We start from the raw sequence: 16642 nt of genomic DNA on the forward strand, positions 1-16642 counted from the left end.
AAAAAAAAAAAAGATTCAAGCAAAAAATTTTAAAATACTCTATGCATTGTACAGAAAAAAAGATATTTGCTTTACATCTCTTTATGATGAAGCCAACAAAGGGACAAAAGTAGTGAGAATAAGGAGAAAAGCCTGGAAAAAAGTTTCAACATCCAGAATGGGAGTAGTAAGCTTGTTCTGAGAGGGCCAAATATGAAATATTTCAGGCTTAAGGGCATATGATCTCCATGTCAACTACTCAGTTGCCTTTGAAGTAGCTGCAGACAATACATAAATGAATGATCATGGCTATGTTCCAACAAAACTTTGTTTCCAGAAACAGGCAGCCAGCCTATGAGTCATGGTTTGCTAATGCGAGATATAAAAAGGCATTATCAAAAACAGAAAAAGGAAAACTGCTCAAATGTTCAATGGCATATAAACATATTCAGTTACTTCTGCTCCATTCGTATTTAGTTCATAATAAAAGAAAACAAGGATGTATAAAATAAAACCATTTTGCTCCCTCAACTTATAGCAAATTTGACCAAAATACGCATAACAATGTGTTTGTGACATTTCAGAAGAGCAGAAGAGGCAGAATTCATAAAAGAGATTGCAAATGAATGTACAAACAGGAGAACTTACCAATACAACTGCCTTTGGCTTCATTTTGCCCATGGCTTCCATTCACATTTACAAACATAAGTGGGGAGGACTTCATGATATGCTGGATGAAATCAAGCAACATCACAGAGGTTGGCTGAGAGTCAGTTTTCTTTACAAGTTCCAGAGCAACTGAAACAACAAAAGATTCATTTTAAAGAGTCATAACAAATTAAATGGCAGTCTTTTTCTTAAGAAACTAGTCTTTGGTGACAAGAATTATGTCCAACACAATGTTTATGATAAATTCATGGGATTAAACACTACAATCCTATCTTCCTAATTTTAAATGTTTAATAATCACATGTATCCATCTATCATATATCCATTTACCAAACATATAGGCTATAGGCCTGTAATATTCCTGGCACTGTGTTAAAACCTGAGGATTAAAAAAAAACCCTATCAGGTGAGGGAGTCAGACAAATAAACTAGTAATTATATCAATAATATGATGTGTTAACTACACTAATCTACAATAAGTGAAGCAAAGGTCTGCAAAGAGCCTGTGAAGGAGCTGATTCCCAGATGATGAGAAGTTGGTCAAACAGACAGGGTAAGGACAAGTGGTCTAAACAGATGGAGTACCATATGAAAACACATTTTGCAAGTACCCAGTAGCCCTTTGTTATTTTTCAGGAACTCAAAATTTTACTGACTGAAAAAGAAAGGCTAGATGACTATTGTAATTCTTAAAATATATGTCAAATTTGGAGTTAAATTTATAAATCATGAGCCACATGCCACTCCAGATTATCCCTTCCATGTAATTTCAGCAGACATGGTACATATGACACCATCTTACCAAGCTGGTAGTATTCGTCTTTTAGATTGTCAAAAACAGTAAATAGGTGATTCTTATTTACCTTATTTACCTGGACAGAATCTTATTACCTTCCATAGACAAAGTGACCAACTCTTATACAGAGTTTCTTAAAGTGACATCTGCTTTTTTTCAACCACTGACATAAGATCTATCTAAAAGAGAACTGGCCAAATATTTTTATTTAAAATAATTCATATATCAAAGAAGAATCAATGGCAAGCAGTATCTAGATAACAAAGAGGAAAACAGAATTATTTTAAAAGTGTAAATCACATTATGTAATAAGTAATACATACTTTAATATGAACAACAACAAGTAACTATCATAAATCCTAACTATATATCTAAAGCTACATGGAGAAAAATGCTACTATAATGTGCATACATGAAAAAGAAAACAGTTCTTAAGATTTGTATCAGAAATAATTGTTTCTTACCAACATTTACGTCTGTAAGTATTCGGTCAATGAACTGACATAGAATTTGTCTTGGCTTCTGTACAACAGTACTGTATTCCTCTGGACTGGCACTAAAACACAAATAAAATGCTTTTAACCCTTAAAGGGATGATACCATGGATGATACCACTCTAACGGCAGCAAGCAAAGAGGAATTAAAGACCCTCTTGATGAGGGTGAAGGAGGAGACTGAAAAAGCCAGCTTAAAACTAAATATTAAAAAAACTAAAATCATGGCATCCAGCCCCATTACTTCATGGCAAATAGAAGGGGAGAAGGTGGCAACAGTGACAGATTCCCTCGTCTTGAGCTCTAAAATCCCTGTGGATGGTGACTGCAGCCATGAAATCAGAAGACAATTGCTTCTTGGCAGGAAAGCTATGACAAACCTAGACAGTGTGTCGAAAAGCAGAGACATCACTCAGCCAACAAAGGTCCCTACAGTCAAGGCTATGGTCTTCCCAATGGTCACGTAGGGTTGTGAGAGCTGGACTGTAAAGAAGGCAGAGCACCAAAGAATTAATGCCTCTGAACTGTGGTGCTAGAGAAGACTCTTGAGAGTCCCTTGGACAGCAAAGAGATCAAACCAGGCAATCTTAAAGGAAATCAACCCTGAATACTCATTGGAAGGACTGATGTTGAAGCTGAAGCACTGGTATTTTGGTCACCTGATGTGAACAGCCAATTCTCAAAAAGTCCCTGATGCTGGGAAAGACTGAGGGCAGAAAGAAAGAGGGTATCAGAGGATAAGATGGCTGGATAGCATCACCAATGCAATGGACATGAACTTGGGCAAACTCTGGGAGATGATGAAGGACAGGGAGGCCTGGCATGCTGCAATCCATGGGGTCACAAACAGCTGGACACAACTGGGCGAATGAACAAAAACCCTTAAAGAGACTCACAATTTCATCTGTAAAAAATTCTCTAAAGTTGAACTTACCAAATGTGTTTAGTTTTAATGTTGACACTGATAGTATTCTGCAAAGTATACAATCTGCAAAGTCTAGACCTGTCTTGCCCAATATGGTAAATCTTTATCACACGCTATTGAGAACCTGATATATAGTTAGTCCAAAATGAGATGTGCTACAACTATGAAATACACATTGGATTTGGAATATTCACTACCAAAAATATGTAATAATGCATTAATAATTTTATATTAATTACATGTTAAAATGATAACATCTGGATATACTGAGTTAAATAATATATTTTGGGTTTCTTTAGTTTCTTTTATTTTAATTGAAGCATAATTGACTTATGACATTGTATTAGTTTCTGATATACAGCAAACTGAATCAGTTATCATATATTCTTTTTCATATTATTTTCTATTATGATTTATTACAGGATAATCAATACAGCTTTCTGTGCTATACAATAGGATGTTGTTTATCCATCTGTATATAATAATGGCATCTGCTAGCCCCAAATTCCCTGTCCAACTCTCCCCTGCTCCCCACCTTTGGCAGCCACAAGTCTGTTCTCTATGTCTGAGTCTGTTTCTGATTCATAAATAAGTTCATTTGCATTTGTATTTTAAATTACACATATAAGTGATATATACAATATGGTAATAATATATATTGCTAAAATTAATTTCAGCTATTTCCATTTTGTAATGTAGCATTTTGTAACATGGGAAATTTTCAATTATATATGTGACTTCCTTCATATTTCTATTGAATAGATCTAGACTTCTAGAAAAATCAAAAGACAACAGCTTCTTCAATAAAGAAATTCCAAGGGAAAAAAGAGAGAAGAAACTTATAATGAAGACTTAAGAGCCGTATCGACCAAGTACAATGGCTGATCCTACATTGGATTCTGAATCAAGAATAAAAACTAATAGCAAACTATAAATGACAACTGGGGAAATTTGAGCAGATTAGATATTTGATGTTTTTAAGAAATTAAAGTTTTAGGTACGATAATGGTATTGTGGTATGTCTAAAAAGTTTTTACACTCTAGAAATAAATAGTGGTATTTATTGATAAAATGATGTCTGGAATTTGCTGCAAAGTACTCTGAGGAGTAGATTTAAATCTATTAAGAAATCTATTTAAATCTATTGAGAAATAAGGGACTAGATCTGAGAGACAGAATGCCTGATGAACTATGGACGGAGGTTCGTGACATTGTAGAGGAGACAGGGAACAAGACCATCCCCAAGAAAAAGAAATGCAAAAAAGCAAAATGGCTGTCTGAGGAGGCCTTACAAACAGCTGTGAAAAGAAGAGTAGCAAAAAACAAAGGAGAAAAGGAAAGATATACCCATTTGAATGCAGAGTTCCAAAGAATAGCAAGGAGAGATAAGAAAGACTTTCTCAGTGATCAGTGCAAAGAAAACAGAGGAAAACAATAGAATGGGAAAGACTAGAGATCTCTTCAGAAAATTAGAGATACTAAGGGAACATTTCATGCAAAGATGGGCTCAATAAAGGACAGAAATGGTAGGGACCTAACAGAAGCAGAAGATATTAAGAGGTGGTGGCAAGATTACATAGAAAAACTGTACAAAAAAGATCTTCACGACCCAGATAAACATGATGGTGTCATCACTCACGTAGAGCCAGACATCCTGGAATGTGAAGTCAAGTGAGCCTTAGGAAGAATCACTATGAACAAAGCTAGTGGAGGTGATGGAATTCCAGTTGAGCTATTTCAAATCCTAAAAGATGATGCTATGAAAGTGCTGCACTCAATATGCCAGCAAATTTGGAAAATTCAGCAGTGGCCACAAGACTGAAAAACGTCAGTTTTCATTCCAATCCCTAAGAAAAGCAATGCCAAAGAATGCTCAAACTACCGCACAATTGCACTCATCTCACATGCCAATAAAATAATGCTCAAAATTCTCCAAGCCAGGCTTTAGCAATACGTGAACTGTGAACTTCCAGATGTTCAAGCTGGTTTTAGAAAAGCAGAGGAACCAGAAATCAAATTGCCAACATCTGCTGGATCATAGAAAAAGCAAGAGAGTTCCAGAAAAACATCTATTTCTGCTTTATTGACTATGCCAAAGCCTTTGACTGTGTGGATCACAGTAAACTGTGGGTAAGTCTGAAAGAGATGGGAATCCCAGACCACCTGACCTGCCTCTTGAGAAATCTGTATGCAGCTCAGGAAGCAGCAGTTAAAACTGAACATGGAACAACAGACTGGTTCCAAATTGGGAAAGGAGTACGTCAAGGCTGTATATTGTCACTGTGCTTATTTAACTTATATGCAGAATACATCATGAGAAACACTGGGCTGGATGAAGCACAAGCTGGAATCAAGATTGCCAGGAGAAATATCAATAATCTCAGATATGCAGATGACACCTCAGATGTGCAGATGACACCACCCTATGGCAGAAAACGAAGAACTAAAGAGCCTCTTGATGAAAGTGAAAGAGGAGAGTGAAAAAGTTGTCTTAAAGCTCAACATTCAGAAAGCTAAGATCATGGCATCTGGTCCCATCACTTCATGGCAAATAGATGGGCAAACAGTGGAAACAGGGAGAGGCTTTATTTTTGGGGGCTTCAAAGTCACTGAAAATGGTGATTGCAGCCATGAAATTAAAAGATGCGTACTCCTTGGAAAGAAAGTTATGACCGACCTAGACAGCATATTAAAAAGCAGAGACATTACTTTGTCAACAAAGGTCCGTCTAGTCAAGGCTATGGTTTTTCCAGTAGTCATGTATGGATGTGAGAGTTGGACTGTAAAGAAAGCTGAGTGCCAAAGAATTGATGCTTTTGAACTGTGGTGTTGGAGAAGATTCTTGAGAGTCCCTTGGACTGCAAGGAGATTCAACCAATCCATCCTAAAAGAGATCAGTCCTGGGTGTTCATAGGAAGGACTGATGTTGAAGCTGAAACTCCAATACTTTGGCCACCTGATTCGAGAAGCTGACTCATCTGAAAAGACCCTGATGCTGGGAAAGATGGAGGGCAGGAGGAGAAGGGGACAACAGAGGATGAGATGATTGGATGGCATCACTGACTCAATGGACATGAGTTTGGCTAAACTCCAGGAGTTGGTGATGGACAGGGAAGCCTGGCATGCTGTGGTCCATGGGGTCGCAAAGAGTCAGACATGACTGAGCAACTGAACTGAACTGAACTGAACTCTGACGAGAGGAAGAGAGCCATGAATTGATTATTATCATTATGGGAAGTGGGAAATCTATATATTATTTTTTATTTTATGTTCAAAACTTTCCACGATAAAAATTCAATAAATGTTAGGAAAAAATAAACAAAGAGTCCTAAGAACAACCAAGAAAAAGTAATATTAAAAGGAGATACAATAATTAATCTGAGGAGGAGTATCCTAGAATCCTGAATGAATTCAACTTGAGTTCTATAATTTTGTATAAGTAACCAAGCCAGTCCATCCTGAAGGAGATAAGTCCTGGGTGTTCACTGGAAGGACTGATGCTGAAGCTGAAACTCCAATACTTTGGCCACCTCATGCGAAGAGTTGACTCACTGGAAAAGACCCTGATGCTGGGAGGGGATTGGGGGCAGGAGGAGAAGGGGACGACAGAGGATGAGATGGCTGGACGGCATCACCGACTCAATGGGCATGAGTTTGAGTAAACTCCGGAAGTTTGTGATGGACAGGGAGGCCTGGCATGCTGCGATTAATGGGGTCGCAAAGAGTTGGACATGACTGAGCGACTGAACTGAATTGAACTGACTGAACCAAGGAATAGAACATAAGAATATAATAGAAAGTCTGTGTTCCACTACATGATAAGGAATCATAGAGTCATTCATGTAATCAACAAACACTTATTGAGTGCCTATCATGTACCAGAGAACTCATCAGAAGCTACTACTGGGAAGGTAAAAGATAGTTTAATGGAGGAGACTGATAAGTCAGTCTAGCCCTCTATTCAGGCCGGATTATGATGCTAATCACCAAAACAGTTAACACAGGTGCAAACACAGGTATGGGGAGGAAAAAACCCCAGTTTTAGAAATAGCGAGTTTAAGGTCTCAAGGGAACTAAGTGGGATGTCCAAAAGACTGCTGGAATTACAGTTCTAGACCTCAAGTGAAACAGGATATAGACTAACTAGCCTAGAGATATAGACTAAGTTATTGATATGTAATAGTACATATCAAGCAAAGCTAAACATACTGTATTATGTCATATTTCACATGAAATAAAATCAGGAAATTAGACCCTAATTTTCACATGAGGAAACTGATTCTTATGCAGATTATATAATCTACCAGTATTAGAGCTAGTAGTAGTGGAAGCCTTGAATAAGAATGCAAATGTAGTAACAGGAAAGCCAAAGACAGAACCCTAAGTTAAGGTTAGAGGAGCCAAGGGGAGGAAAAAAAAAGGGTCAGAGAAACAGAAAAGTCATGAGAAATGTGTTCTAGAATCCAAGGAGAATTTTAGGAGGGAGCTGTCAACAAGATCAAATAAAAGTAGTTAAAATGTCCTTTGCATATATATTTTATATGGTAAAATACATTTAACATAAAATTTACCATTTTAACCTTTAAGAGTACAGTTCTGTGGCATTAAGCACATTCACATTATCCTACACCGTCACCACCATCCCTCTCTAGCACTTTTTCGTCTTCCCAAACTGAAACTGTACTCGGTAAACAATTATCTCCCGACTTCCTCCTCTTCCTCCTACAATTCTGTTTCTATGAATTCGACTACATCATACAAGTTGCATTCTCGATTTGTCCATTGTGACTGACTTATTTCACTTAGCATGTCTTCACAGTTCATGTGTGTTGTAACATGTGTCAGAATTTCCTTCTTTTTCAAGGCTAAATAATATTCTATATACTGTGTGTATATATCACATTTTATCTATCTTTCCACAGACACTTGAGCTGCTTTCACCATTTAGCTACTGTGAATAATGCCCCTACAAAGGTGAGAACACAATATCTGTTTCATTCCCTTTCAGTTATTTTGGGTATATACATAGACGTGAAATGCAAGATTGTATGGTAATTCTACGTTTAATTTTTTTGAGAAACTGCCATACTGCTTCCACAATAGCTGCATCATTTTACAGCCCTACTAACAATTTACAATTTACTTATCCTCACCAACACTTGTTATTTTGTTGGTTTTCTTTTTTTTCAAATAGTACCCATCCTCATGGAGTTACAATGATATCTCTTTGTAGTTTTGATTCACAATTTCCTAGTAATTAGGGATGTTGAACATCTTTTCATGTGCTTTTTGCCCATTTGTCTTTCTTCTTTGGAGAAAGTCTATTCAAGACCTTTCTTTCTTTTTAAGTCTCATGCTCCACTGACCCTCTCCTCATTTTTAAGTCAGGTTAATTTTGTTGTTGCTGTTGATAATGAGCTGTAGTTCTTAATATTTTTTGGCTGATAACTCCTTACAGATATATGATTTGCAAACATTTTCTTTCCTTCCATGGGTAGTCCTTTCACTCTGCTGATACTGTGCTGTATAAAATTTTTAATTTTGATAATTTAAAATTTATTTTTTGATATGCTGTCATGCTTTTGGTGTCATATTCAAGAAATCACTGCCAAATCCAATGTCATGAAGCTTTTACCCTAAGAGTTCTAAGAGTTTTACAGTTTTTACTCTTTCATTTAGGTCTTTGATCCATTTTAAGTTAAATTTTTTTAATGTCCTTTGGATTTTAAAATTTTAATGTAGAGGTAAAGGCAGAAGCCAGATTTTAAAGGGTTGAAAAACAAATGAAATGTGAATATTGAGAGGAGCATACTCTTTCTAAATAAAGCTTGACCATGAAATGAAAAGAAGAATTGGAGTTGGTGCTAACTAAATGAATACATGAGATCAAGACAATTTTGTTTTGTTTCCCTCAAGATGAAGAGACTTGAACAACTAATTTTTGAAACTTGGCTTTCCTTCCCGGGATCCAAGTTCAAGTAGAGATAATCCTTATGACTAATGATAATCATTAATATATATTTATTAATATAGGATGAAAGGATGAGTAAAGGTACTAATAATATAATAAATTCAAAAGACAAAGCAAGATGCCTTGCTTCAAGGAAGTTGCTGAGGAGAGGGGAAGAATGCACATAAATAATTTTAATCAATACACACCTGCAGCAGGAAACAACTAACTCTGCCTAGAGGATTCATGGAAAGCTGTGTATAAGTGATGAACTTACTCCATCACTTCTACTGGCAAAACAGCTGAGGATATATTCGGTAAGCTGGTTATTTACAAAAAATAAAATTAAGTATTTCATATAAATAACTTATAACATCTACATAGTACTGTAAATAGGAGAAGGCAATGGCACCCCACTCCAGTACTCTTGCCTGGAAAGTCCCATGGATGGAGGAGCCTGGTAGGCTGCAGTCCATGGGGTTGCTAAGAGTTGTACATGACTGAGCGGCTTCACTTTCACTTTACACTTTCATGCATTGGAGAAGGAAATGTCAACCCACTCCAGTGTTCTTGCCTGGAGAATCCCAGGGACAGGGAAGCCTGGTGGGCTGCCATCTATGGGGTCGCAGAGAGTCAGACACGACTGAAGTGACTTAGCAGCAGCGGCAGCAGTACTGTAAATGTACATATATTTTCCCACTTAAACAATGCTAACAGAAAAAATGAGAAAGCTAATTATTTTCTTGATTATTCAATCACAAAGTCCAATTATAATTGATTACATACAGGACCCAAGGCATCTACAGTTTATAACTGCCATGATGGAAATGGTCCTGATACATAGTAAATAGTCCAAAAAACTTTGTTGACTGAATCGATGGTTCATAAGAATCTTTCTGAATCTTATGCCTCCTTCATCCTTAATGTATAATCTTTTCCGAAACTGTGGAATATCTACCAATAGACCATAGGATCCTAGAGGTGGGAGATTATGTTTCTCTATGAATTTCTGCACTACCAAGAGACCACAAGCTGCTGCAGAAGAGAAACTGTGTTTTAATTCTCTTTGCATCGCCTACACCCCACCTAGAATTGTGTCCTGTTTGACAAAAAACCACTAAGTAACTGAAATAATAAATATTTACAAATAATGTAAACCCTAGGCACACAGAATTAAAGAACAAGTAGTTGTATTTATACATGAAAGAGAAAGAACTTTGTGTTATTTATCTTATTATTTAAACCAGACCTGGCCAATAGAAATATAATGTAAGCCACATGCATAATTATAAATTTTCTAATAATCACATTAAGAATGTAAAGAGAAACAGGCAATTTTCATCACAATAATATGTCAAAAATATTATCTGAAAATGTAATCAATATAAAAATTATTAATGAGATTGTCTATACTCCTTTTGGGAACTTATTCTTTGAAACCTAGTATATGATATTTATAGCATATCTCAATTTTAGATTAGACACATGTGAAATGCTCAATGGCCACATAAAGTTGGTGTCTATAGTATACTATAGGATATCACAGATTTAAATATAACCAAAAATTTTTCAAGTCTGAAATTACAAGGTCACATGACTTGTCTTAGACAAAATCAGGAGATTTTGTCATAAACCAAGTGTAATTTGACAAGTGTCACTTCAAAACGTGAATGAGGAGGTCTGTGGTGAAGAGGAACTAGGATTATGGGTGGTGGTGAGAGTTTCCTATAAAGTCTACGTTTGTAAAAAAGACTATGCATTCATGTGTCATTTGCATAATTTTTAAAAATCAGTTTATAAAGGTGAAGTCATTATCATTTATTATATGTACTATTAGAATAAAGAAATTCATGGGAGGGTAAGCATTTCTTATTTTGCAACCTCTACCTTAGAACTGAGCTGAAGAGGGTATACTTTTTCAAAAGTATACAATAATATTTGGGTGGTAATTTTTGTATCACATGGAGTTTGGATACATTTAACAAACACTCGAACACCTCGCCTGGGGCAAGCATCAAATGCTAGGAAAACCAAGATACCATGTATTTGCCAAGTTGATGATTTTGAAGTGTGGTGTTGGAGAAGACTCCTGAGAGTCCCTTGGACTACAAGGAGATCAAACCAGTCAATCCTAAAGGAAATCAGTTCTCAATATTTATTGGAAGGACTGATGCTGAAGCCAATACTTTGGCCACCTGATGTAAAAGGCTGACTCATTAGAAAAAATCCTGATGCTGGGAAAGACTGAAGGCAGGAGGAGAAGGAGACAACAGAGGATGAGACAGTTGGATGGCATCACAGACTCGATGGACATTGAGTTTGAGCAAGCTCCGGGAGCTGGTGATGGACAGGGAAGCCTGGCGTGCTGCAGTCCATGGTGTTGCAAAGAGTCGGACACAACTGAGCAACTCAACTGAACTGATGTATCTGCCCTAAACCAATGAGTAGTTTAAAGGACAAAAAAGTAAAAAGGCAATTTTAACACAGTGTGGTTAAGAGTTAATACAGCCAAGACAGAACATAAAAGGGACACTAAGTCCTGAGCAGGACCTGGAGGAGTCAAGGCTCCTTGGAGGAGTCAAGGCTCCCTGAAGGAGGTGACACAAAGTAGAATCCCTAGGGGGCTAGGCAGGTAAAATAAGGGAAGGAAGGGGGGTATTCCTGTGGAGGAAACATGTGTAAAGGCTCAGGAAAAAGAACATAAGCTGCTCTAGAAACTGTCAGAGGGTCTGCATGGCCAAAGACCAGGGAGACATTATCTGGAAATGAAGCTGAAGAGGGACAATAAGGTCAAAGCTCAAAGAACCGACTAAGGAGTTTGAATTCTGTACGGAAGGGGATGGGACAGCAAAAGGTTCTAAGTAGGTGAATGAATTTACATGTTTTTAAAATATGAATTCAATTATGTTAATTCCATGGCTTCCTATTGAACTTAATTTCTACCCTATAAAATGCTAAAGTATCTGGCCTCTGCGTACCCCTCCATCCTTAATGCTACTGTCCTCTTTGCTCCCTATGTTCCAGGCTTCTTCCTCTTCTTTACAAAGCAGGCTTATTCCCACCTAGGGATCTTTGTATTTCCTATTCCATCTCAGACATTTCTCCTCCCAGTTTCACATTATGAGCTTTTTCTCTCACATCATGAGCGTCTTCTCACCATCTAAACCTTCTCCAGTGGCTAATGTTGCTGCTCTCCAGTCCCTCATCTCCCTCCCATTGTCTCATTTAACATTTTAATGGGAACTATCACTACTGGAAAATATTTTGTGATTACAAAGTAATTGTAAACAGGAAAGTCAGAGAAGGTTCTTGGAAATGATATCTGAATGGAATCAGCCCGTGTTTAGATAGAAGAAACAACAAGTGTAAAGGAATGAAGACAGGAACGACCTTGGTGTACTCTAAAATAAGGCCAATGTCATTGGAGTAGAGAGGGCAAGGGATGAATACACGGCTGTGAGGTCAGAGGTAGGCAGAAGCCAGATTACGGTGGACCTTAGAGGCTCTGGGGAGGAGTTTGCATTTTATTCTAAATATGCTGGAAAACCAAGGGAAGATTTTGAGCAGCGGAATAATGTTATATAATCTACAATATGATTCATGGTTGTAAAAATCACTTTGGTTGCTGAGAAGGAAATCCACTGTAAGTAGGTAAGAGTAGAAATGAAGAGATTAACTGAGAAATTACTTTAATAGTCTAGATAAGAAATTATGGTGATAGCAGTGGAGATGGTGAAAAGTGTTTTTTTAAAGGTAGGGTGGACAGGATTTGCTGATGGATTACTAAGGCATAAAGGAAAAAAAAAATTAAGGATAACTCTCAGGATTTTGGTTGGTAAATTTATAGTAACCTGGGGAAGGAAAAGATTTAAGAACAGTAAATCATAAGTGTTGCTTTGAATATGTTAATTTTAATTTCTGAGTGTAGATATTGAGTAAGAACCTAACATATATCTTTGGGCTAGAGATATAAATTTGGGAGCCTTCAGCATATGCATGCATGTGTGCTAAGTCACTTCACTCATGTCTGATTCATTTTTGATCATTTTTGATGCTATGGACCATAGTCCACCAGGCTCCTGTGTCCATGGGATTCTCCAAGCAGGAATAATGGAGTAGGTTGCCACGCCCTCCCCTAGGGGATCTTCCTGACCCAAGGAACAAACCCATGTCTTTTACATCTCCTGCATTGGCAGGTGGAGTCTTTACTACTAGCACCACCTGGGAAACCCTATCCGCACATAGGCAATATTTAAAGCCACGGGACTAGACAAGCTGCTGAGGAATAAGATGGAATGAGGGGTTTGTGTGGTTAAGAATCCACCTTGCAATGCAGGGGACACTGGTTTGATCCCTAGTCTGGTAAGATTCCACAGGCTGTGAGGCAACTAAGCCCATGTGCCACAACTACTGAGCCCACACACTAGAGCCCATGCTCCACAAGAGAAGCCTCTGCAATGAGAAGACCTCACACTGCAACTAGAGAGCAGCCCCAGCTCGCCACAACTGGAGAGAGGCTGTGTGCAGCAACGAAGACCCATCACAGCCAAAAATAAATAAAATAACAATAAATGAATATTAAAAAGAAAAAAGATGGAAAGAAGACTAAGGATATAGCCTGAAAGCACGTACAGAGTCAAGAACAATGCCCAGATTTCTGGTTTGGAAAAATGAATGAACATGGTATCATTTACTGAAATATCCCTACCTCAGCAAATGAGAGAATTTAAAAAAAAAAAGCTTGGGGAGGTTGGGATATGTGGAGAATTTGTATTGGATATATTGAGTCTTAACTGTACACAGGACACCCAGGGAACAAGTGGGTTACACTAACAACTGCCAATATACAGTTGCATTTTGGTTCTGCAGGAAGGAAATATGGTTTGGAGACACACATCTGGAGTCATCAAATAGCAGATGGTAGTCAAAAGCAGCAGAATGGATGAGAATACCAGAAAGACTATGCAGAGAAAAAAAAGTTCAACCAGCAAAAAACAGGAGCAAAATTTATCCCTGAGAGACAGAGGAAGAAGAGACTACACATTAAAACAGTAACATCTTACTTTTTTCAGAAATGTAACTACTGTGACCAATTAAGGGGGGGGAGGGGCGGGGAAATGGGGAAACAAAGCTTTGATGGCTTGACTCTGCAAACCTAGCTCCAATAACTGCTATCTCTTTGACTTTAATTCTTCAATTTTCATGACTCCATTTCTTAATCAAGTGATAGTATTTGCTCCATTCCACCAGATCATGGAGATACTGGGAGACTGAGTAAGCTTGAATGAAGCAGTTGCAATGAAAAAATCATGATCATTAAGAACTATTACTAGACAATTCTCTATGTGTCAGTTTTTCTACTCCCTCTATTAGAATGGCTACAAATGAGTAAAAGGTAACCTAAGTTCTGTTGATGAAAGAGAGTATAAATAAATCCAAGATACTATTATTTTCATTAACAAGTATTACAGAGGAAGACAGAAAAGGGAAGAGAAGTATTAATCAGTAAGTTCTATATTAAAGCAAGGTGGGGAAAACACACTGAGCTTCACACTGGGCCCGAAAGATGAAATCTGTGTATCAGTTTCCCATATGAACACCTGCCTTCATCTTATTTTAGAAAGGCAGATGTTACTTTACAAAATGTTAACACAAGTATGCTTGCAACATTCATGCAAAGTGGGAGAAAATTATACACACAACAATACGATGATTCAGTTAAGACAAGTATGGTCCCTTCATTTACATCCTCCTATGTACGTAACTGAGGAAGACTAAATGTCAATGTCTGCAGGATGTACAAGTGGAGATAGACACAAATGTATGGCAAAAAGAAACGGAATTAAATATACCATGGGATTAATGTCAGTTGTGGCTGTGTGCTAAGTTTCCAAGCAGTTTAAGAAATCGAAAAGCAACTATTCCAATTGACAGTTCAACTGCAGCAGTGGTACAAGCCCACTTATTTTCTATTCACAGTGTATTACAAAAATTAAACAAACAAAAACCCTGTCTCTCGTCTTCAGGCCAGGTTTAGGAAAGGCTATGTGTGTGTTGAATGGGGACAGCAGCCACTGACATCTGTCCCCTCTCTTTCAGCAGCTCGTTTACAGAATTTTACTTTTACTTGGGTGGTAAAGAATCCACCTGTCAATGCAGGAAACATGGATTCGTTCCATTGCTGGGTCGGAAAGACCCACTCCAGTATTCTTGTCTGGAAAATCCCATGGATAAAGGAGCCTTGGTGGGCTGCGGACAAAAATGTCATCGACAGAGGAGCCTGGCAGTCTACAGTCCATGGGGTCACAAAGAGTCAGACACGACGTTTACGGGAAATAACAACTTGCAACTGGAACATTAAGCTATCTTCAAATTTTGGCAACAATCTGTGAACATTTATGTTTTGTGGACGTTGTGGGAGATCCCTGGGATTTCTGAGTAAAATAACGTTTTGAAGAGTGGATGATCAGTACGAAAAGGTCCCATTTCCAGAATGGCCTACGGTTTCATTTAGAAACTTTTTCAAACAACTGGGCTTCCTTGCACAAAATCAGAACGAGTGATTTTTCTTCCGAGGGTAGTTTTGGGTCAAAAAGCTAAATACCAATACCAAATACTAAATACCACCAGTGATCATAAAGCATAGGAACTAGGGGAAGTGCAGGGGGCAAGCACCCTATCTAAGGGACGAGGCTTTCGAGAAGCAAATGAGTGAAGGAAAGTGATCAGAAGGCACCTTCCCTCCCGAGGCTGAAGCAATTCCCTGGGGGCTCGGGATGGGGGGTGGGGGAAGAACTCCCGCCCGCGGCTGAGGTAAAGTGGGACCAACAGACGACCCGTCCCCTCCAACCCGCATCCCGCAGGTCTGTGGCGACTCCCTGCGCCCCGCGACCTTTCAACGGCCTCTCTGAGGGAGAAGCGCTCCAGTCAACCCTGGAGCATCTCCACAAGGGCCGCGGTCGGGGTTGAGGGGATCGGAGCCGGGGCGCGCGCGACCGGTGAGGGAGAGCACGTTAGACTCCAGCCTGGCCCTACCTGCCCAGCTCCCGGAGGGCTGGGATCATAGACGCCAGTTCCAAGCCATGCTCGCCCATCCTGAGGACTCGGGGCACTCTTCAGTTACAACCAGGCGGGCTCCTCGCGTCTCCACGACTACTTCTGGTGAGGAGGCGCGGCGCCCGACGGAGCCTCACGGGGCCCAAAACTCCTCCCGGAAGCCGCGGCCGGTCAGCTCTCCAGGCCTGCGTTCGTTTCCGCGTAGGACCCGGGGGAGGCCTGGAGGCCGTGAGGGGGCGTGGCGAGGGGCGGGACGCGCTCCGGTCAGGTTTCCCGGGTAAGGTTCTCGCTTAGCCTGGAGCGCCCAGCAGGCGAGATTCGCTAGTTTTGGTTTGTAGCTGCTCTGCTCTACCACTCCCAGCCACAGAGGCTCAGAGAAGCCTGACCCCCCTGAATTTGGGGACGACAGGGGCGTGGTGGGGACCAACCCAGAATTCCTCGCATCACAAACTTGAAAACAGGCAATTCAGCAGCTAAAGGCCCGGAATTAGATCGCAGGTTTCCTCCCCGTGGAGTCACGCTCCCAGGTTCCTCATTTTCTACCACTCTTCTGACATCCTTTCTGAGAGATACGGGGCAGAAATTGGGCTCCTCCTCCTTTTTGTTTCAGCAGATTTCCCCTCCCCTCCCTCCTTCGTCAACTAGACGTCTCCCTTAGGTTTCTTTGAGGATTCTCGCAACTTTTAGTATTGAAAAAGAGAGCTGAAATGTATTTATTTGTGTCTCATAAAGTAAGCAACTGTACTATGTATTTAATATATTTATGTCACCGT

General features: G+C 39.2%; 1 protein-coding gene across 2 annotated transcripts in view; it reads right to left on the reverse strand.

The window, feature by feature from the left end:
- Nucleotides 1-16077, reverse strand: part of ATR (ATR serine/threonine kinase) — a 118352-nt gene extending 102275 nt beyond the window's left edge. Inside the window, exons 1-3 of one of the 2 annotated variants that reach the window (XM_043875090.1) lie at nt 15849-16077; nt 1909-2000; nt 628-777 (exon numbers count right to left, since the gene is read on the reverse strand). In XM_043875090.1, the coding sequence (XP_043731025.1) occupies nt 628-777; nt 1909-2000; nt 15849-15907 (301 nt within the window). In that variant the 5' untranslated portion in view covers nt 15908-16077. The remainder of the gene's footprint in view (nt 1-627; nt 778-1908; nt 2001-15848) is intronic. The other variant, XM_043875089.1, reaches the window with a different exon arrangement.
- Between the last annotated feature and the right edge of the window lie 565 nt (nt 16078-16642).

Source organism: Cervus elaphus, chromosome 19 (assembly GCF_910594005.1).
Source record: "Cervus elaphus chromosome 19, mCerEla1.1, whole genome shotgun sequence".
NCBI lineage: Eukaryota > Metazoa > Chordata > Mammalia > Artiodactyla > Cervidae > Cervus > Cervus elaphus.